We start from the raw sequence: 22,191 nt of genomic DNA on the forward strand, positions 1-22,191 counted from the left end.
AAAAATAAAAATCTAAATCAGACCAATGTAAGTTGGGGATCAACTGTATACACTTATGTCTGTTATTTTATTTTATACTAGAGGCTCAGTGCACAAAATTTGTGCACAGGGGGGCGTGGAACCTCAGCCTGGCCTGCACCCTCTCGCAATCCGGGACCACTGGCTCCTAACTGCTTGCCTGCCTGCCTGATAGCCCCTGACCCCTCTGCCTGCCTGCCTGATTGCCCCTAACCACTCTCCTGCCTGCCTGATCACCCCTAACTGCCTCTGCCTCACCCCCCCACCCCCCGCTATGGCAGCCGCCTCTGCCTTGCCCCCACTGCTGCAGCTTTGTCCAGAAGGTCACCTGGAAGGACATCTGGAATGACATCCGGAAGGTCATTCAGCTGTTTGGTCTAATTAGCATATTACGCTTTTATTATTATAGATTTTTGAAGGCATAGACTAGATCTGTTTGGTTCTTTATATATAAATCTAGCTTTTAATATGGTACCTGGCACATGGCAAGCATTCATTGAATAGTGAATGAATGAATGGTGAACTTACCACCAGCAATGAATATATTACCCAGATCCCACATCTTTAACAATTTAGGCTTTTAAAGACCTTTTCAGCCCAGCTGGTGTTGCTCAGTGGTTGAGCATTGGCCTATGAATTGGGAGGTCACAGTTCAATTCCCAGTAGGGGCACATGCCCAGGTTGTGGGCTTGATCCCAGGTAGGGAGCATGCAGGAGGTGACCTATCAGTTCTCTTTCATCATTGATGTTTCTGTCTCTCTCTCTTTCTTCCTCTTTGAAATCAATAAAAACATGTTTTTAAAAAAGAAGAATTGGTAAATCTAGAGACAGAACATAGATTAGTGATTGCTTAAAATGGGGGTGGGGGTTGGCATGAATCAGGGAGTGATAGCTAAAGGATAATGGGGCATCTTTTTGAGGTGATATAAAAATGCCTGTGGTGATGGTTGCAAATATCTGTGAATATACTAAAAATCATTAAATTGTATCCTTTAAATGGATAAATTGTATGTTACATACATTATATCTCAATAAAGTTGTTTTTTAAAAAAACTTTTTCATAGGCAGAAATGATGAATTGTTTTTTAAATTTGCACTATTACTAGTAAAGGTGAATATTTTTCTTTTCTTTTTTCTTTTTTTTTTTTTTTTGTCAAATACAGTACTTTTTGTCTATCTCCTACTTTTAAAAACTGTTTCCTTGGACTTGATGTACCTTGTTTTTTGAGGTCTCATCCTATTTCTTGAACTATTCTTAATCTCCTAAATTCTTGTTCCTTGTCTACCTCTTAAATGTTAGTGTTTCCCAGAGTTCTGTCTTTGATCCTTTCCTATTTCCCTGTGTTCTCCCTAGTTACTGTGACCTATTTTTTTTTAATTGAGGTATAATTCACATAAAATTCACCCTGTATAGGCAACAAAAGCAAAAGTAAACAAGTGGGGCTACATCAAACTAAAAGGCTTCTACACAGCAAAGAAAACCATCAGCAAAGTGAAAAGGCAGCCTACCAAATGGGAAAAAATATTTGCAAATAATACATCTGATGAGTGGTTAATATCCAAAATATATAAAGAACTCCTGGCTCACCATTATTGTCTCCTACTCTATTCTTATATTTCTTGGTAATTGCAACATTCATGTATAGATGACCCTTTCAGTCCCTTGACCTTTTAGAACTTTGAACTTCTTTCCTTCCTTTCTTTCAGTGATCTTGCTGCAACTTGGCCTTAGCTCACTATATCCTGATGTCTCCATTATCTGTTTTAAGCATCTCATTTTTCAGTCACCACTCTGTCTTTCCAGCATATTTCTTCTTGTACCCTGATTCCACTAATCTTTTGACTTCATCAGGATTTATAATCCTACTACTTTTTATTGTTACTTACTCCCCCTCATAGCCTCACTTGCTTCCTTATAAAGCCTCGCTTGTATACTTTGTCTATTACCTTGCTCCTTTCTTGATTGGCAAAACTCCTTCCTCTTATCCTATATAATAAAGAGCTAATATGCAATGGTCGTCACGCCCTCACGCCAGGGCTGGAGGAACTGAAGCCGCACCCTCCGCCTGGCGGGGCTTGATGGGGGACCTAAAGCTGTGCTTGATGGGGGACCTGGTGCCAGGCTGGGGTACCTGAGGCTGTGCCCCCTGCTTGGTTGGGCTTGATGGGGGTGGGGCCAGCTGGGTCTGGGTCTCGCCCAATGTGGGTGGGGGCTGGCCGGGTCTGGGTCTCCTGAGATTTCGAAGCATGTGCAGGTGGGCAGGGACTTGACTCTGGGTCCCGCAGCATGCCCCAGACTCTGACAGGAGGGAGATTTTCATATACATTTTACTAATTTTCTTTCATCTCTAACACTTCTATTATAGGGAAAGGGCAAATAGCAATATTAAAGTATTTCCTCTAGCCCTAACTGGTTTGGTTCAGTGGATAGAGTGTCGGCCTGTGGACTGGAAGGTCCCAGGTTCGATTCCGGTCAAGGGCATGTACTTTGGTTGTGGACACATCCCCAGTAGGAGGTGTGCAAGAGGCAGCTGATCGAAGTTTCTCTCTCATCGATGTTTCTAACTCTCTATCCTTCTCCCTTCATCTCTGTAAAAAATCAATAAAATATATTAAAAAATATTTCCTCTAATCCCCTTTTAATGTGCATGAATTTCATGCACTGGGCCACTAGCATATTTTATAAAATCACTCCTTAATGTATTATAAACCTTCTCACCCTTTCTTGATTGTTTAAAATTGATTGGAGTGGGGTGGGTGTATAATTATGTTGGCTAATCATAATTTAAATTCATGGCTACTTTCCTTGAATGGGCAGTCATATCTTTGGCCCATTCACTTTTTCCTAGCTGACTGTTGTCACAAAATTCTTTGTTTATTTGCTCACTCAGCAAATGACCTTGCTTGTCATTTTAGCACTGAGAAATAAAAGCAATCAGAAGAGAACTTCTACAAGTCTACCACATCTACCCAAGTACCAGTATCTGCATCTGTAATTCAGCCTTTCTTACTTTGGCATGGATAAACTCTGTTCCTATTTTAGGTCAATTGTCTCCACTTGTACACTAGATTTTGTCTCCTTTCACCTGCCCAAAGTTACCACTTCATTTGTTCTGTCTTTGTGCTCCTTCGTCAGTATGTTCTTTATTGAATCACTTCCATCAACATACGGGAACGCTATTATTTTTTTCAACTAAACAAAATAAAACAAAAATCCTTGATTCCACTTTCCCTTTTAGGCATTGCTCTTAAATTTTACTTGATCTGTAAATAACATCTGACAGAGTTAAGTCACGCTCTCTTCCTTGAAATAACTTCTTTGCTTGGCTTCTAGGACTCTGCCTCTCCTGATTTTTCTCTTTCTCTGGCAACTTCTTTATCTGTGCTGGTAACTCATTATCTCCCTGACCTCTGTACATTGTAAACCAGGACTTCCACCTTCATTCTCTTGGTGATCACATTCACTTTCATTGCCTTAATACTATCTATATATAGTTTTTCAATTAAGATTTTATCTATGCCTGTAGCAGTTTTATTTTTAATGTTTACGTGTACTAGTAAGTATCATTACTATCTTGCTTAGTCATTTCTCCTTTCTTTTCTGGTGACAAGATACTTTTTTAGAATATGTGTATTTGAAAATCCCTTATGATGTGTTTATAACATCCTTTAAGGTTTCCAGGGAAACATTCTGTCTCATTACCCTGGAAGACAGGAAAGGTAGGCTTCTAGCCTCTTTATCAGTGAGATGTGTTGTTTTGTGTTTTTCTTTTTAAGATTCTATGTTATTAGTCTGCTTGGTATCAGTACTACATCAGCAACTTTTACTAAACACTTATTGCATCCAGTCACCTAAATTCAGGCCTAAAATTCCCTAGGGCAGTGGTTGGCAAACTTGTGGCTCGCGAGCCACATGCGGCTCTTTAGCCTCTTGAGTGTGGCTCTTCCACAAAATACCGACTTCTGCGCATGGGCCACGAAGTTTCAATTACACTGTACATACGCACCCGCATGTGGTATTTTGTGGAAGAGCCACACTCAAGGGGCCAAAGAGCCGCATGTGGCTCGCGAGCTACAGTTTGCCGACCACTGCCCTAGGGTATTAGAAGGATAGCTGAAAACCAACTAGAATGGCCAAACATTTTTATAATGTTTTTCTTTTCAGCTTTCTGAGTTATGTTTAAATTTTGTAAATACATATACAAGACTACATTGTGTGGGATACTGCTGTTGAAAAACATTCTTAAAGATCCTTATCTCTTTTTTAGGATGTATTTAGCATACGAGAAGATACCTACATACAGCTATGAAAGGATCACACAGTGCAACTGTATTGCTTTGGAATTCCCTTTTGAGTAAATAAGAATTTAAGCCAGGGAGCAGTTAGATAGCATCGCATTAATATATCCAGCAGAACATCTGTAAAAGGCAGTTCTCGGAACTTATTTCTCAACCAGTGAATAAAGATACATTTCAGATCTCCTGTTACCTAGGGCAGTGGTCGGCAAACTCATTAGTCAACAGAGCCAAATATAAACAGTACAACGATTGAAATTTCTTTTGAAAGCCAAATTTTTTAAACTTGAACTATGTAGGTAGGTACATTTCAACTTTAAATTCACGGTTTTCGTCTTCCGTTTTCCTTTGCTTCTTCTTTGTAGCCATCTCAAACAGGGCACCTAAAAAAAGTTTCATTTTATAATAATAAAGCCACCAGCACAAAAGAATTACAATTCTTAAATTGATGAGAAAAATACCTATAGGATTTGCAGCTGGTTGGAAAAATACAGGTAACTTTATGCTTTGAGTAGGTACTTTTGTCACCCGTGCGTGATTTGCGGACACGACTAGCACTAACCACCGCACAATGAGACTGCTGACTGACTGGCTCACTCAACTCATGCATGAATGGCACTAGACTTCCCTGCACTGCGTATCCCGCGGCCCGCCTGCGCTGCCTCCCATCACCGGACCCACCAACACCCCCACTTCTTCTAAAGCCACTTCTTCAAAATAGACTCGCCCAGGCCGAAAATCGACTTGAAGTTTCAATCGCACTGTACATGCGCGCCCGCACGTGGTATTAAAACTATGAAATTCTTAATGCTTTTTTTTCCCTTTTCAGTATTTCAACTGGAATCCTAATCATATAACTCACCATGATTTTAGAAATTCAGTTTTTATGTTCTTTTTCACTAGTGGTTTTGAACAGTTTTTAATCCTCTCTTTCCCCACCCCCAAATACACAGAATAATATCAAGAAACAAGTGATGTAATACTTTATAATGGGATCATAGCCCTTTTATGACATTTTTCCTTATTACCTTTGTGTACATTTAGAATGGAAATTTTGTAAATAGCTACACAATCAGTTCTTCTAAATGATAATTCTACTAAATTGTTAGTGTGTAGTGTTATTCAATTATCACTGAAACCCTAAAAAGATCCAGTTTCTGTCACCCCAAAGAAACTGAGCAGTATTCATTTTTCAGATCCACTTCAAAACAATGAACAGAGGAGGTAAGAATTTGAAAACTAGTTTACAATATGAATGAAATTTGTCTCTTAAAATATATATACTTCTATTGATTTCAGAGAGGAAGGGAGAGAAAGAGAAACATCAATGATAAAAAAGAATCATTGATTGGCTGCCTCCTGCACGCCCCCTTACTGGGGATTGAGCCCGCAACCTGGGCATGTGCCCTTGACTGGAGTCGTACTTAAGACCCTTCAGTCCACAGACTGCCGTTGTGTCCACTGAGACAAACTAGCTAGGGCAAGTTTGTCTCATTTTTAAGTTCTATTTTCTTCATGAAAATTCTTAGCTGTCTCATACTCATTTTTTTCTTTTTGTGTCACAATTCCAGCTCTGTGCTTACAATCTAAGAAAGGAAATGTTACAACCTAAAATTTACTTATAAACAGTAACATCTTAAATGTGATAAACTAAAACAAAAAAGTCTCTATGTTTGGCAAAGTAACATTCCCTAGGGATTTACTAAACAGCAACAGCACTGTTACCAGTGTCAGCTGAGGCATTACTTAATGTCCTCCTCTAACAGCTTCTTGTTCCACCAGAGTTACTGAAGAAGGTGTGACACCTTCATAGTCCTCATTAAGGATTCTTTTCATCGCTGCTTAGATTACCTAACAAAACCTGGATATCAGAGTTTGGGAGTTTGACTTCTGTTGGATCTCCTGTAATAATTCTTGGGTCTCCTGTAATAATCTCCAACAAATCACCAAATTCTTTTCTGTCCTTATTTACTGGTTAGTGGCATCTAGGAACAGATTGACATTTACCATTTGAGAAAATATAAATATTAAATTATAAACCACTTGGAGGTAGTTGGCAAGAAAGAAAAATTGTATGAATATTACTGTATATTTAGCAGTGTTTTTTATTTTCTAAATAGTGCTTTTTTTAATAGTGTTTTTTGATTGTCATATTTAGCCTTTCTATTTTAAAGCAGCATTTTGACAATATCCATTTTCCTAACTTTTTTCCATTGGATATTTTCGTGTTCCCAAAGGAACGTCCTTTTAGAATTCTTTTTAATAAGTTAAGAAAAGAATTGTATCTGGTTTAAAACAGGTTTAAAACAAACCTCCTTAGACAACAAAGCTAATTAACATAACATGTTTTGCCATGACTACTTGGAAAGATGCACTCAAATTTTTGAATTTGCATTCTGCACTGGTACTTGTTTCTTACAACTAAATATACAATTGAGCCCTAACCGGTTTGGCTCAGTGGATAGAGCGTCCGCCTGCGGACTGAAAGGTCCCGGGTTCGATTCCGGCCAAGGGCATGTACCTTGGTTGCAGGCACATCCCCATTAGGAAGTGTGCAAGAGGCAGCTGATCGATGTTTCTCTCTCATTGATGTTTCTGACTCTCTATCCCTCTCCCTTCCTCTCTGTGAAAAATTAATAAAATATATATTTTTAAAAATAAATATACAATTGACTTATTTTACTAGAATTAGTATTTCATTCAAATTTTAAAGAAAAAAAACCTGTTTATTTTAATCAGTCACATGATATGAAGTCTCAAAAGTTTGGAAGTATGTTTCAGATAATTTATCAAACTAGTTTGGTGAGTACTTACTTTTTTGCGGGGGGGGGGGCACTTTGTAAGTTATATAAATGTCTAACCACTATGCTATTCACCTGCAACTAATGTAATATTGAATGTCAACTGTAATTGAAAGAAATTAAAATAAAAAAAATAATTCATCAAAATTCTCTTCTAGTAGGAACTTACTTGGAAGAAAGTGCTTCTTTTAGATATTTGTTTGCCAGCTACTTGGAATACCATATATATTTTACTTACCCTTTGGAAATAAACATTATTCTGCCAAGTATTTGTTCTGAATGTTAGTTTATAATTCAGAGTAATATTTATATCTTTAGTCTTCTGATGAGAATAGATATTGATGTTTCTTTTCCTTAATCCTTGCTTGTGAGGGCATAAAAAGAGAAAACTAGATTTTAGTACTATTTTTTTTTAAGTCAATAAAAAAGAGCATTCAAATTATGCAACAATATTCTGATTGAAAATTGAGGTGACTAGAGCTTTTAGATATATTTGAGAACGATACATTTTAATTTGTTAGCATAGAAACTGGTGTTTTGTATTAGTTTTCATTACATGGCTATATACACATAAATGATCAGTGACTTACTCGTTGCTTCAGTGATTTACAAATTTTAAATAGATATTTAGATAATAACATTTATAAAGCATTAATTTTTGTCATCTTTTAAAATTTATTAAACTTTAAACAAAAACAGATTTTTTCAACCTTAAGGAGTTTGGAAATCACCATTATAAGCAATCTTAGAATTCAAGTTCTGTTTTTACTAATTGTTATAGTTGTTTTATTCATACATGATTTGGTTTTGAAAATTTTATTAAGGTGTTAACTATTTTAGAAGTTTCAAAAGAAAATTTAAAATACCTCAAGAAGAACTGAAAAGCTTTACTTTAAGGGAAGACCTGACCCATGTATGCTCGTCTATATTTCAACTATATGGTATTTAGAAATAGGAAAAAACATGGAGTTTTAATTCTAGGTATGTAAAAAACAGCAGCAACCTTTTTTAGGGTCTGAAAATAATTGATTGTTGCTTTTTCATATTTTTCCTAATATTCTACCACTATATCCTTTTAATAAAATATATATATTTGTTAGCATTTTAATACTCAAAATGTTATGTTATTAGTGTTCATGGCTGTTTTATTTTGGCTCTTCTGCATTTGCAACCAAGTTATACTTTATATGCTAGACAAGGTTTATGCCAGCCTAATTGGTTGCTGGCATTTCTTAGCCTCACAGCTGCTGTGAATTCAGCTGTGAACTAGGAAACATATAATAGGATCCTGTTTTCAAAGACCAAAAGACAATTGTCAGCATGTAAAACTTGTTTTTGACAGCTCAGTAAATATATGAGATTTTATGGCAAGTTAAATAGCACCAATAGCAATCTTAAGTAGCCATTTTCATTTTAAAGGTTAGAAAGCCCATAAATATAGAATTCATATATTTGTTACTTTGGGTCACTGGCAGAGGTGGCTTGAAATCACATTTAAGTTATCTTGACATCTAAATTTGGGGTGAAATTTACATTTCTCTTACTTGAACCGAATGAAATTGCCATTTTTAGGTTAAAATGGTCAATCTTTTCTTAGAATTACTATGGTTCTCATATTGTTTGATTATATTTAAAAGTCTATTTTCAATAGCAGAAACCTATGATTATCCTATTTTTATTTTTAAATGTGTTTTTTAAATATATTGTATTGGTTTCAGAGAGGAAAGGAGAGGCGGAAGAGAGATAGAAACATAAATGATGAGAACCATTGATTGGCTTCCTCCTGCACACCCCCTACTGGGGATCAAGCCCACCATGTGCCCTGACCAGGAATCGAATTATGACCTCCTAGTTCACGGGTCGACGCTCACCCACTAAGTCACACCAGCTGGACAATAGTGTTGATTTTATTTAATAGTGTGAATTTATAGTTTTCAAATCTGACTCTAATTTTCTATTAATACTACAGGCCCAGTGCACAAAATTCGTGCATGGGTAGGGTCCCTAGAGGCTGCCGGCTGGGACCTCCCTTAGTTCTGCGCCACCCCTTGGTGGTCAGCATGTGTCATAGCTAGTGATCGAACAAACTCCCAGTTGGTCAAACTCCTGAGGACTTTACATATTAGGCTTTTTTATAGATAGATGACATATGATTTAAAGATGCATTGGACTTCTGGCTAAAATAATACAGTGAAGTTTTATGTATCTGCCTCAGATACATAAAAGAAAGCAAAAAGGCATAGCTGAGCTCAAGAACAAAATATCACCAGGGAACAGAAATCAATTGGAAATACTAAGGGCTGGGTAGAGCTGATCAGGCAAAGACTGCAAAAGTTTGACTCTGTAGGATGAGAGGGGTACCAGAAAAAATAAAAAAGAATCAGAAAATCAGGTTCATTGAAGACAAAGATGCCAATAAAAAAAATTGCTGCTGCTTTGCTCCCTGGAGCTAAATTTATACAAATTTTCCTCCAAGGGAGGCAGTCCAGTGCAATTAAAGTAGAAATACAGGGGTGACAATCACTGAGTACTGGAGAAGTCATAACAATTATTTGTGGCTTTATTTAACCTGAAATGGCTTCTCAATTTTAGAAATCATTAACAGGATACCTAGAGATAAAGGAAATTAGAAAATAGTTTGAATTGAATAATAACAATACTACATACACAATGTGTAAGATGCTGCTAAAGCATTTCTTGGAGAGAAATGAGTAGTTTAAATGCTTATGAAGAAAAGGATAAAGATGAGGGATCCATCTTAAGAATTTAAAAATATATCAAAATCTCTAAGTTGAAAGAAATACTAGTAAGAGCAGTAATTCAGTACTTAATAACACAATAAAAGGTCTCAATGAAACCAAGTGTTTATCTTGGAAGGGATAAAATTGACAGATCTTAAGTGAGATTTATCAAGAAAAAAAGTTGAAAAATTAGGAATGAAAAAGTGACTGTCATTACAGATGCCCCAGGCATTCAGCATAATTATGGAGAACTTTATGACCCAAATGTAAATCTTAAAAAAAAAAAAGTGAAATTATTAAAACAGTTATGAATAGAAAACTACAATAATCCCATAGTTATTAGGGAAATTGAATCTTTTCACAAATAAAACCCAAAGCCAAGATGGTTTTAACCAATTCCTACCAAACCAAGGTTCAATTAGTTCCAATTTTGCACTAACAATTCCAGAATAAGATTGGTATGAGAAAGGAAAACTGCTTGCCAAGATTACTCTTGATTAATGATGTAAAAATCCAAAACAAAATAATTCAATGCAATTCCAGTAAAAATCCTGAGTGTGAGTGAGTGTGTGTGTGTGTGTGTGTGTGTGTGTTTTAGGTTATTTGATTTTTGGAACTTGACAAGATGGTTATAAAATTTATATAGACATGCAAAAAATTAAGAATATCAAACTTACAATGAATAAATTGGCAGGAAGGCTTATTTTACCAGATAGCAAGACATATTACAAAGCCATAATAATTAAGGCAATATAATATTGGTTCAGGAATAGAGAAGTAGACTTATGCTTGCATGTTTGAAATTTGACAGGTATTGTTGCAAATAGATGAAGGAAGGGCTTTTCAGGATGTGGCTCTGGAACAACTTGTTTTCCATGGAGGGGGGAAATGGAAATTGTGTTACCATTCTCAAAGATAAAAATGACAGTGGATTACAGTCTTGAATATAAAAAGTTTTGTAAAACTTTAGAAGAAACTAGCTTAATGACCTGAGTCTTAGAAGAATTTTGTGACATAAAAAGCCAGAATTGAGAAATACATATTTGACTTCAGTAAAATTAAGAACTTTAGGTCATCAAAAGATGACATAAAGGAAGTGAAAAGATAAGCCACAACTTTGGAGAAAATATTTGCATTTCTAATTAGGTATTAAGTTAATACCAAGACTACACAGAGAAGTTATGTAGAAAAGACAAAAACACACAAAAGGCTTGAATGACCAACAAAAAGAAAATAGGCAAAACCTCATTAAGTTAGAGAGATTAGAACCATAATATGAGTTATTAACTGACAAATATTAATATTGTGGATGCAAAGTAATTGCTAGTGGAACTATAAATCATTATAGGCACAGCTAGTATAGGAAACATTGTGGCACAATTAGAAGTTACATGTTTGTACTCTACATTTCTTCTCTTATATATTCCAGAGAAATTTTGCATATTTGTATCAGTTCACATGTATAAAAATACCTACAGCACCTTTGTTCCAAAATAGCAGAAACACGACAAATGTCCATCAGCAGAAGAATAAATTTTGGCATATTCATTTGTACTTAAAATGAGTGAACTATGGTTATATACAACATAAATGCATCTTTGAAAAGTAGTGTTGTCAGCTTACACCATACACAAAAATAAACTCAAAATGGTTAAAGGACTTAAATGTAAGATGGGAAACCATGAAAACCTTAGAAGACTCCATAGCCAGCAAAATATCAGACATATGTCATGGCAGTATCTTTACTGATACAGCTTGTAGCCGTGGTCGGCAAACTGCGGCTCGCGAGCCACATGCGGCTCTTTGGCCCCTTGAGTGTGGCTCTTCCACAAAATACCACGTGCAGGTGCGCACGTACAGTGCGATTGAAACTTCGTGGCCCGTGCGCAGAAGTCAGTATTTTGTGGAAGAGCCACACTCAAGGGGGCAAAGAGCCGCATGTGGCTCGCGAGCCGCAGTTTGCCGACCACTGTCTTAGGGCAATGGAAACTAAGACAATAAACAAATGGACCTACATCAAAATAAAAAGCTTCTGCCTAGCAAAAGAAAGCATCAATAAAACAACAAGAAAGCCCACTGCATGGGAAAACATATTTGCCAATGCTATCTCAGATAAGGGTTTAGTCTCCAAAATTTACAGGGAACTCATACAACTTAACAAAAGGAAGATAAACAGTCCAATCAAAAAATGGGCAAAGGACCTAAATAGACACTTTTTGAAAGAGGACATACAGAAGGCTGAGAGACATATGAAAACATGCTCAAAGTCACTAATCATCCAAGAGATGCAAATCAAAACGACAATGAGGTACCATGTCACACCTATCAGAATGGCTTTCATCAACAAACGACAAGTACTGGTGAGGATGTGGAGAAAAAGTAACCCTCATGCACTGCTGATGGGAATGCAGACTGGTGCAACCTCTGTGGAAAACAGTATGGAGTGTCCTCAAAAAGTTAAAATTGGAACTCCAATTTGACCCAGTGATCCCATTTCTAGGACTATATCCCAAGAAAGCAGAAACACCAATCAGAAAGGATATATGCACCCCTATGTGCATAGCAGCACAGTTTACAATAGCTAAGATTCGGAAACAGCTTAAGTGCCCATCAGCAGATGAGTGGATTAGAAAACTGTGGTACGTCTATACAATGGAACACTATGCTGCGGTAAAAAAGAAGGAACTTTTACGATTTGCAACGGCATGGTTGGAACTGGAGAGCATTATGCTAAGCGAAATAAGCCAGTTGGAGAAAGATAAATGTCACATGATCTCACTCATAGTGGGATATAATGAACAACATAAACTGATGAACAAAAATAAATCCAGAGACAAGGTAACACTGAACAGACCAACCTCAGAGAGAAGGTAAGGGGTGCGGGGGGGCGGTTATAGATCAACCAAAAGACTTGTATGCTTGCATATTAGCAAAACCAATGGACACAGACACTGGGGCAGTAAGAGCTTGTCCTGTGGGGGATAGGGGGGAAATGGAAGGGGGGGTCAGTCGGGGGAAAAGACATATGTAATACTTTAAACAATAAAAAAAAAGAAAAATAGTGTTGTGCAAGTCTTAAAGTACTGTCAGCTAAAAGTAGGCAAACTCTTTACATTTTTGTGTGTTACGTTTATAAGTGGTAAAACTGCAAAGAAAAGCCACTGAATAATTATACTAATAAAAGGGTAATATGCTAATTAGACCAGGTTGACTGGACATCTTCCGGTTGTCCTGTCCTTCCTGACAAAGCCATGGTGGTGGGGGCCGAGGCAGAGGCAGTTAGGGGCAATCAGGCCAGCAGGGAGAGGGGTTAGGGGCGATCAAGCAGGCAGGGGAGGGTGGTTAGGGGTGATCAGGCCACAGACAGAGTGGTTAGGGCCACTAGTCTCAACAGGTAGTGACCCTTCTGGTGGAGGGGGAAGGAGATTCATTTAAGGAGGGGACATAATGGGGTGCAGAGGTATTGTTTTTTAACCTGGTGGTAGTGGATACACAGGTGTTCTATTATTATTTTTTTTTTTTTACTGTAGAAGTATTTATGATATATTTCACAATAAAGTATATAGGGAATCAGAGTCAAAGGGCATTGTTAGTGAGGATGAAGTACAGGAATTTTCTCAAGCCAGAAAAATGGGGTGGTATTTGGAGGGCCATATGGGAAGATAGTCTCAGATTCTAGGGAAAGATATGTCCAATCCTGATTTGTCTCTGAGATGTAGTTCTATATCTGTAGTTGTCTTACTAACACCTGTGCATGATTCCTATTAACAACTGAGACTTAGGATAAAGTATCTCAATGTTCTCCTATTAGTATCATTTTCCCAGTCGTCCAAACTCAAACCTTTTCTATTATATCTGTGTTAACACTAATATTTTCCTTTGAAAAATCTCATGTAGATCTGTTCCTCTTTATTTTATTATTTAACACCTTTGTTAATGGGTGCTTACTCTTTGACTTTTGAAAAAATCAAATTGTAAATTTTTATTACAATTAAAAATGAGGTATTTGAGTATATCTTAATTGAACCATATATACAACAGTTGGTTTTAAAAACTTTAAAGACATATTGGGGAAAGTCAGGCTTAAAAAAATTTTTTTGAGACATCTTTTGGTAAAAATAATAAAAATTCCATGCTGCATAGTACTGCAGATATTTCTGCTAATCTGATCCAGTGGCAAAAAGCAATCAATCACCTAAGATTTCATTCAGCTCCAGACCTTTTATTCATTTCTTATTGACAGAATTTTATATTTATTTCTTCTTGAATGAATAAACTGGACCATGATGGCGATAAGTCAACAGTTTCTCTGTCCTGCCTTGCTAAACTTCTAGAGTTTAGTCTTAACTGGTGGACCAGCTGCTTTTAACTCTGCTGCTTGTAGCTTAAGGTTTTCTGAGTGTCTTCATTGGTAATTGAAGTTGTGGAGGTACCAGTGTTGAGAATATTGCTGATACTATGTGTTCTCTCTTTGATTTTCTTTATCCTCTTCATTGCTAATTTCTCTAGGCTGTTTTTGCAGTTTAAGGTCCCTGTGAAATTGTGACCTATAGTCCTAATACAGATTTTGTCCCTCTGGTTTGCCTTTTCTCACACACCTAGTTATCAGTACACTATGTCACCCCTCCCTCCTTAGGTAATTGAGATATTATGGTAGATGCTTAACTGTAGGAATGGTGGTGTTGATCTTACCTTTTGGTATATGCATACACTCCCCCATTTTTGTTATTTTGGTAATTCTATTGGTAATTGCATGAAAACCCCTACCTGTATTCCTTTCTTCAACAACCTCAACCACAGTCTCTTTATGTTCTCCTGGAAGTTAATCTCTTTGGTAGTCTGGTGTAGTCTTCTTTGGGGTCATTTCCTAATGATGGAATTATATCAGTGTCATATTAAACCATTTCACCTTTCCCCAAACCTTTGTTGTAATCTTGTCCCCACTAGTGGGTATTACTGTTGTGAGGTTGCCAGGGGTGGGGGTGGGTGTGTGGGGGGAGAGTGGCTGCTGGGTCTCAGCGTCACTACTCATGCTGTGAGGTGGTGGTAAAGGTGGGGCTTGATGCAAGCAGTGGTAGCTCCTCTTATATAGTGATGGTGGCCAGCAGGGCAGCTCATGTCTCTGCTGTCCATTCTCTACTTTACCAATTAAACTCAGTCTTTCTCTTTTTCATATCCAATGACAACTCTATAGATGCACTGCTTGGATCTCCCTTTAAGAAAGAACTTCTTTAGCCCTAGCCAGTTTGGCTTAGTGGATAGAGTGTTGGCCTGCAGACTGAAGGGTCCCAGGTTCAATTCCAGTCAAGGGCACATGCCAGGGTTGCGGCCTCGATTCCCAGTAGGGGGCGTGCAGGAGGCAGCCGATCAATGATTCTCTCTCATCGTTGATGTTTCTGTCTCTCCCTCTCCCTTCCTCTCTGAAATCAATAAACAATATTAAGGAAGGGAGGGAGGGAGGGAGGGAGAGAGAGAGAGAGAGAGAGAGAGAGAGAGAGAGAGAGAGGAGAACTTCTTTAGCTCCAGGAAGTGCATTTAGGTGACAGACTTCAGCTGTTAATACCTTTAGGCTCCTTAGCTTTTTTAAAAATAATTTATTATTAAAAGTATTACAGATGTCCCATTTTCCCCCATTGATGTCTTCCCTCCTGACTCCCCCAGGCCTTCACTACATACTACTTAGCTTTTGAGTTGAGGTCTTGCTTTTCCTGGGAGTCCTTAGCCAGTGACTGAGCACCCTGTGGGTACTAGGATATTTCTCTTTGGTTCAGTGTGGGACTCCTCCAATCAGCAGTCTTTGCTCTGGAGCTCCTTGCTGGATTGGCCAAGACTTTGTCACATCTGTATCTAGGTCTGAGGCTCTCTCTGCGCAAACCTGCATTTTTATCTGTTGGTAATTGCATGGAAACACCATCTGTACTCCTTTCTTCAACAACCTCCACAGGTTTCAGATCTCTATCATGATCTGAAAGTCATCCATGCCCAGTCCTATTTCTTCCTTCTTTTAACTTTCACAATAAACCTCTTATCCTGTCTCAACATCTGCTTCCCAGAGGACCCAACTGATCCGTAATACATAGCACTTCTACTGGGTATTTACTTAATTTCTGTCCAAATCAAATTGCAGTATTTATTTAATTTTTAAAGCCCCCCCCTATTGTGTCATCCCAGTACCTTCCAGATCATCATTTTCCTCCCTCCAAACATCTGCCTTTCCTCTAAAGTCTGCTTACCTCAGTAAATGGCACCACTCTCTACTCTTCTGCATTTACATTTTGCCTTTCACATTTAAGTCCTTGACCTATCTAGAACTTTTGAGGGGTGACAGAGTGGGAGAGTATTGTTTGAGATAGGGATCAGGCAGCAAAATGGAGAATTACCAATCAAGGATGAATGAGATCACAGGAGAAATGAATGGTCAGATCATGTAGGGGTTTGTTATAGGTCACAAAAAGATCATTGGAAGAACTTTGGTTTTTACTCTTGTGTGAGATGAGGAGCCACTAGAAAGTTTTGAGCAAAGGGATATAATATAATCTGACTTAGTTTTTACTAGAAATGTATAGGCTTTCTATGGAGAATAGACATAAGGGCACATAGGGTAGAAGCAAGGAAACTGACAAGTTGGGAGAGAATCTAGGCTCAAGGCATGGGTGGCTTGCACCAAGTTGCTTGCAGAGGAATCAGCAAGAATTGATTGTCTGGGGCTAAGACTTGGGCATCATCATTTTATTTTGAAAAAGCTCCCTAGGAGTTTCTGATGGACAATGAGGTTTGAGAGTCTATGCTACAGTTTATAAATTTTTTCAGGGGTGTTTCACATAGGCTTCTTCATCAGCTTAATATAGGGAAGTAGAGAAGCATAGTGATAATAGCAGCTTTTGCATCTGAACAGGGTTCAAATCTATGCTGATCAGCTACTTATGAGGTTCAGTTTTCTCATTTTAAAAATGGAGATATAGACCTAGCCAGTTTGGCTCAGTGGAAAAAGCGTCAGCCTGCGGACTCAAGGGTCCCAGGTTCGATTCCGGTCAAGGGCATGTACCTTGGTTGCAGGCACATCCCCAGTAGGGGGTGTGCAAGAGGCAGCTGATCGATGTTTCTCTCTCATCGATGTTTCTAACTCTCTATCCCTCTCCCTTCCTCTCTAAAAAATCAATAAAATATGTTTTTTTAAAAAAAAGAGAGGGAAAACCAGTTTAATACATAAAATATAATGTTCTTTCTTCACATGGTAAACACTAGAGTTAGCAGAGAAAATAAGGAGTAGAATTGATTTTGGTAGGCCATATGCAGAAAAAGAGCATTTTAGATTAGTATTTCCCAACCTTTTTGGACTCTGATTTCTTTTCTCAATAATTTATATATATTTTTTTTAATTAAATCTTTATTCAGATTATTACATTAGTTACTCTTTTTTCCCACCATAACTCCCCTCCACCCAGTTCCCACCCCACCCTCCGCCCTCATTCCCCACCCACTGTCCTCATCCATAGGTGCACGATTATTGTCCAATCCCTTCCCTCACCCCACACCCTTCCCCCCCCCCAAGAATAGTCCATTCCCTTTCTATGTCCCTGATTCTATTACAATCGCCAGTTCATACTGTTCATCAGATCATTTATTCCCTTGATTTTTAGATTCACTTGTTAATAGATGTGTATTTGTTGTTCATAATTTGTATCTCTACCTTTTTCTTCTTCTTCCTCTTCTTAAAGGATACCTTTCAGCATTTCATATAATACTGGTTTGGTGGTGATGAACTCCTTTAGCTTTTTCTTATCTGTGAAGCTCTTTATCTGGCTTTCACTTCTGGATGATAGTTTTGCTGGATAAAGTAGTCTTGGTTGTAGGTTCTTGGTATGCATCACTTTGAATATTTCTTGCCACTCCCTTCTGGCCTGCAAAGTTTCTGTTGAGAAATCAGCTGACAGTCGTATGGGTACTCCCTTGTAGGTAACTGATTTTCTTTCTCTTGCTGCTTTTAGGATTCTCTCTTTGTCTTTTGCTCTTGGCATTTTAATTATGATGTGTCTTGGTGTGGTCCTCTTTGGATTCCTTTTGTTTGGGGTTCTCTGCGCTTCCTGGACTTGTAAGTCTATTTCTTTCACCAGGTAGGGGAAGTTTTCTGTCATTATTTCTTCAAATAGGTTTTCAATATCTTGCTCTCTCTCTTCTTCTGGCACCCCTATAATTCGGATGTTGGTACGCTTGAAGCTGTCCCAGAGGCTCCTTACACTATCTTCGTATTTTTGGATTCTTTTTTCATTTTGCTTTTCCGGTTGGGTGTTTTTTGTTTCTTCGTATTTCAAATCTTTGACTTGATTCTTGCGATCCTCTGGTCTGTTGTTGGGAGTCTGTATAATGTTCTTTATTTCAGTCAGTGTATGCTTAATTTCTAGTTGGTCCTTTATCACAACATCGAGGGTCTCATTAGATTTCTTGAGGATCTCACTACATTTATCGGCGGTCTCACCAGTCTTCTTGAGGATCTCACTGCATTTATCGGCGGTCTCACCAGTCTTTTCGAGGGCCTTATTAAGTTTATCGGCGGCTTCTAGACAGTTCTTTAAAGACCTTAAAAGTGTGGTTTTGAACTCTATATCCAGCAGTTTGCTTTCCTCCAATTCTGTCGTTTGTGTCCTGTTTCTTTGTCTCGGCATTTTTTATGCTTCGCTGGGTTGATAGAGTTCCTTTCTGTGCTAAGTGTCCCAATTACCTGAGGTAGACACTCTAGGTGCACCCCCTTATGGGCTTTGTGCACAGTCTTGTTGTAATTAAGCCTTGATTGTTGTAGTTATCACTGTGAGGAATTGACCTCCAGGCCAATTGGCTGTGAGAATCAGGTGTGTCTGAAGTGAGAGAACTTCTGTGCTGGAGACACCCCTCTGGGGCTAGACTTGCTTCAATGGGGCTTTGGTGGTCACTGAGTCTTCCCCCTGAGTGTGTCTTTTTATGGTTCCACAGAGCTGCAAACTGGATGGTCCCACTCTGACCTCTGGGCTTCCTGGCTCCTGGATCTCTAGGGAGGTGCTAATCTAGCCTTTGCCTGAGGCTATCCAGCAAAAGTCTCCCTGCAGGGCTTGGGCGGGGTGGGTCCCACGGGATCAACAGGGCGGGGTTAGCAATTATGGCTGCTCTCAGTCTTTCCCTAAGAGGCTCTGCTTCTCAGTGTCCCACTAATTGCTGCAAGCCCCACGGAGAGAAAGCTGCCCTAGGGTTCTGAGCAATGCCAGACAGTCCCGCTTCTTCCGTATGAGTCTGGGTCCCTAGAGACTCGCCCGGAGCTGGAGCTCAGAGTCTGAGACTCCCTTCCGATTGAAAACAACAACCACGCCCTCAGCCACCAGCCCACTCCGCATGCACTCCGCACCTTAGTATTTTACTTCAGCACTGCGCCTCCTCTGAGTCTCGGTATGTTTTACTCTTTCCTCCTAGTTGTAGAACTTCCACTCAGCCAGCCTTCCTGTGGTTCTGGATGATGTCCGTTCCATCTTTTAGTTGTATTTTTGAAGTGGTTGTTCGAGGCAGCAAACTCCAGTGTTTACCTATGCCACCATCTTGGTTTCTCCTCAACAATTTATATTAATATCATTAATTTGTATAATATGATAATGATTTTAAGTAAAAAGTATTTTGCATTAGTATAGTACTAAAAATTGCTTTAAGAATTTTTATTCTATGTTCAACAGAGTCATTGTTGACTTACATAGTAAGGAAACTTTTTAATAATTATAACTATTTAGCCCTGGCTGGTTTGGCTCAGTGGATAGAGCGTTGGCCTGTGGGCGCAAGGGTCCTAGGTTCAATTCCGGTCAAGAGCATGTACTTTGGTTGAGGGCACATCCCCAGTGGGGAGTGTGCAGGAGGCAGCTGATGTTTCTCTCTCATCGATGTTTCTAACTCTCTATCACTCTCCCTTCCTCTCTCTAAAAAATCAATAAAATATATATTTTTTTAAATGATAATTATTTAACAGTATAAAATTTCAGGTATTCTATGCCATGGTGTAACCATTTGTCATGTATGCTGAAAATAAGTGTAATCCAGTGTCTTGAGTTCCTGGTTTTGACAAGTAGCAGATAGATTTGGCACTCAATGTTCATTCCCTAATCCCAAAAGTGTGTGGGAAATGCCTTATAAGAAAAGCAATATGATAGTCTTACTAGTTTGTAAAGTATAAAATTGTGTTTGACAGTGTTAGGCATTCTATAATTTATGACATTTTAAAAAATTGTGTTTTATCCTTCTTAGGCCGAATACATCAAGCAATGGTAACATCTTTAAATGAAGATAATGAAAGTGTGACTGTTGAGTGGATAGAAAATGGAGATACAAAAGGCAAAGAGGTAAGATCAATCACTGAATTAAATCTTATTTTTAGTCCAATTATTACATTTTTTAATATAAAGCAAAACAGAAAAGTGCATAGTTTTTATATAGTACGTGTGTCATTCCTTAAACATTCAACTAGTTTAAAAAAATTCACTCAGAGAAAGGTAGATTTCGCCTGTATATCTTATGTGATTGGACATATAATTAAGACCACAAAATTCAATCTTAAGAGAGATTTCTGCCCTAGCTGGTGTGCCTCAGTGGTCAGCCTGTACACCAAAAGGTCTCGGATTTGATTCCTGGTCAAAGGCATGTACCTGGGTTGCAAGTTCGATCCCTGGCCCTCATTGGGGTACACGTGGGAGGCAACATGTTGCTCTCACATTGATGTTTCTGTCTCATCAGTTTGTCTCTCTCTCTCTCTCTCTCACATCAGTGTTTCTGTCTCCCTTCCTCCCTTCCACTCTAAAAATCAATGGTAAAAAATAGCTTCAGGTGAGGATTAACAAAAAAAAGATTCTTTAAATATATGTGGGTTATAATTTTAGATAATCTAGCTTTTGAAGTAGTACCATTCATTAGGCTAAAATTATTTAACTTCTCTGTAAGTTTCTTTGAAAAATAAGGTCTTAATTATCAAAATACACTGAAAATACATGTGGCTTTTAAAACAGATTGACTTGGAGAGCATCTTTTCACTTAACCCTGACCTTGTACCTGATGAAGAAATTGAACCCAGTCCAGAAACACCTCCACCTCCCACATCCTCAGCCAAAGTAAATAAAATTGTAAAGGTTAGTGATGAAAATTCAGAGCTCTCTGTGTGTGTGTGTGGGGGGGGGGGGGGGGTTTGAAATTGGCATGCTGTGGGAGTATTTTTTAAGTATTTGTTTTTTTTAAAAACAATGCTTTCTGCCATTCAAATGCATATATACGTGTGTGTGTGTGTGTGTGTGTGTGTGTATGAATATGTATATACACATACACACTCCACATATTTTCAAGGATTGAGGTTGTCTAATTCACAATTACAACAATCTGTAATAATAAAAGTATAATATGCTAATTAGACTGGACATTCTTTCAGAAGACCTTCCAGAGGAAGCCGGGACTACAAGGGAAGCCAGTGGCAGCAGCCCGGGGAAAGAAGGCCTACTCTTACACAAATTTCATGCATCAGGCCTCTAGTGATAAAATAAAATCCTTCCCCAGCAGGCATGATTTAATGGTTGAGCTTCAACCTGAACCAGGAAGGAGGTCACGGTTCGAGTACAGTCAGTGCACATGTCTGGGTTGCGGGCTTGATTCCTGTGTGGAGTGTGCCAGAGGCAGCTGATCCATGATTGTCTCTCATCATTGATGTTTCTATCTTTCTCTCTCCTTCCTACTCTGAAATCAATTTTTAAAAATATTTTTAAAAAATCCTATAAACTCCTTGCCTGGTTAGGGTCTTTCCTAAGACTTATATAGCTTCTCAGGAGTTACAGGTCAAAACAATTTGCTTATCAGTATCTGTTGAATGAATACAAATGACTTTGATATGATAAAGAAAGAGGGACTGTTTTTATTCATAATAAACTCTTACTCCAGTTATCTTATCAGTGAAGATAGCTTTAAAATATGCTATATCCTCTCCAACAGTTTTTATCTTTATAAAAAAAAAGTCATGTTATTTTTATTATTTTAAAAGATAATTCCTTTACATTGCTATTGAAATTTCTCACTGTTAAAATTTTGGGTCAAAATACAACTCTTCTTAAAGTAGGTAGTCCTTCAAAGTTGTTGAATCTACAGTTTTTTGTGTTCGACTCAACAGGCATTTGTTGATTTTTCTACAATGTTGATTTTGTCACCTACAAAGATGAATGTGACATGGCTTTAACCCTATTGGAACTCGCTTTCAGGGAAGACATACATAGAAGCTTAACAATTATCAAAACCTGCTTTTTAAATCATGCATATGAACATGAGGCAGATTTTTAGTTCATATGATTTCAGCA

General features: G+C 38.1%; 1 protein-coding gene across 4 annotated transcripts in view; it reads left to right on the plus strand.

Moving 5' to 3' along the window:
• The window catches only part of KIF2A (kinesin family member 2A), a 70,613-nt gene that overhangs the window by 16,575 nt on the left and 31,847 nt on the right, over positions 1-22,191 (plus strand). For all 4 annotated transcript variants that reach the window (XM_081089715.1, XM_081089717.1, XM_081089716.1 and 1 more), the window contains exons 2-3: positions 20,111-20,205; positions 20,866-20,985. In XM_081089715.1, coding sequence (XP_080945841.1) covers positions 20,111-20,205; positions 20,866-20,985 — 215 coding nt within the window. The remainder of the gene's footprint in view (positions 1-20,110; positions 20,206-20,865; positions 20,986-22,191) is intronic.

Source organism: Myotis nattereri (genome assembly GCF_964212035.1).
Source record: "Myotis nattereri genome assembly, chromosome: 4".
Lineage (NCBI taxonomy): Eukaryota > Metazoa > Chordata > Mammalia > Chiroptera > Vespertilionidae > Myotis > Myotis nattereri.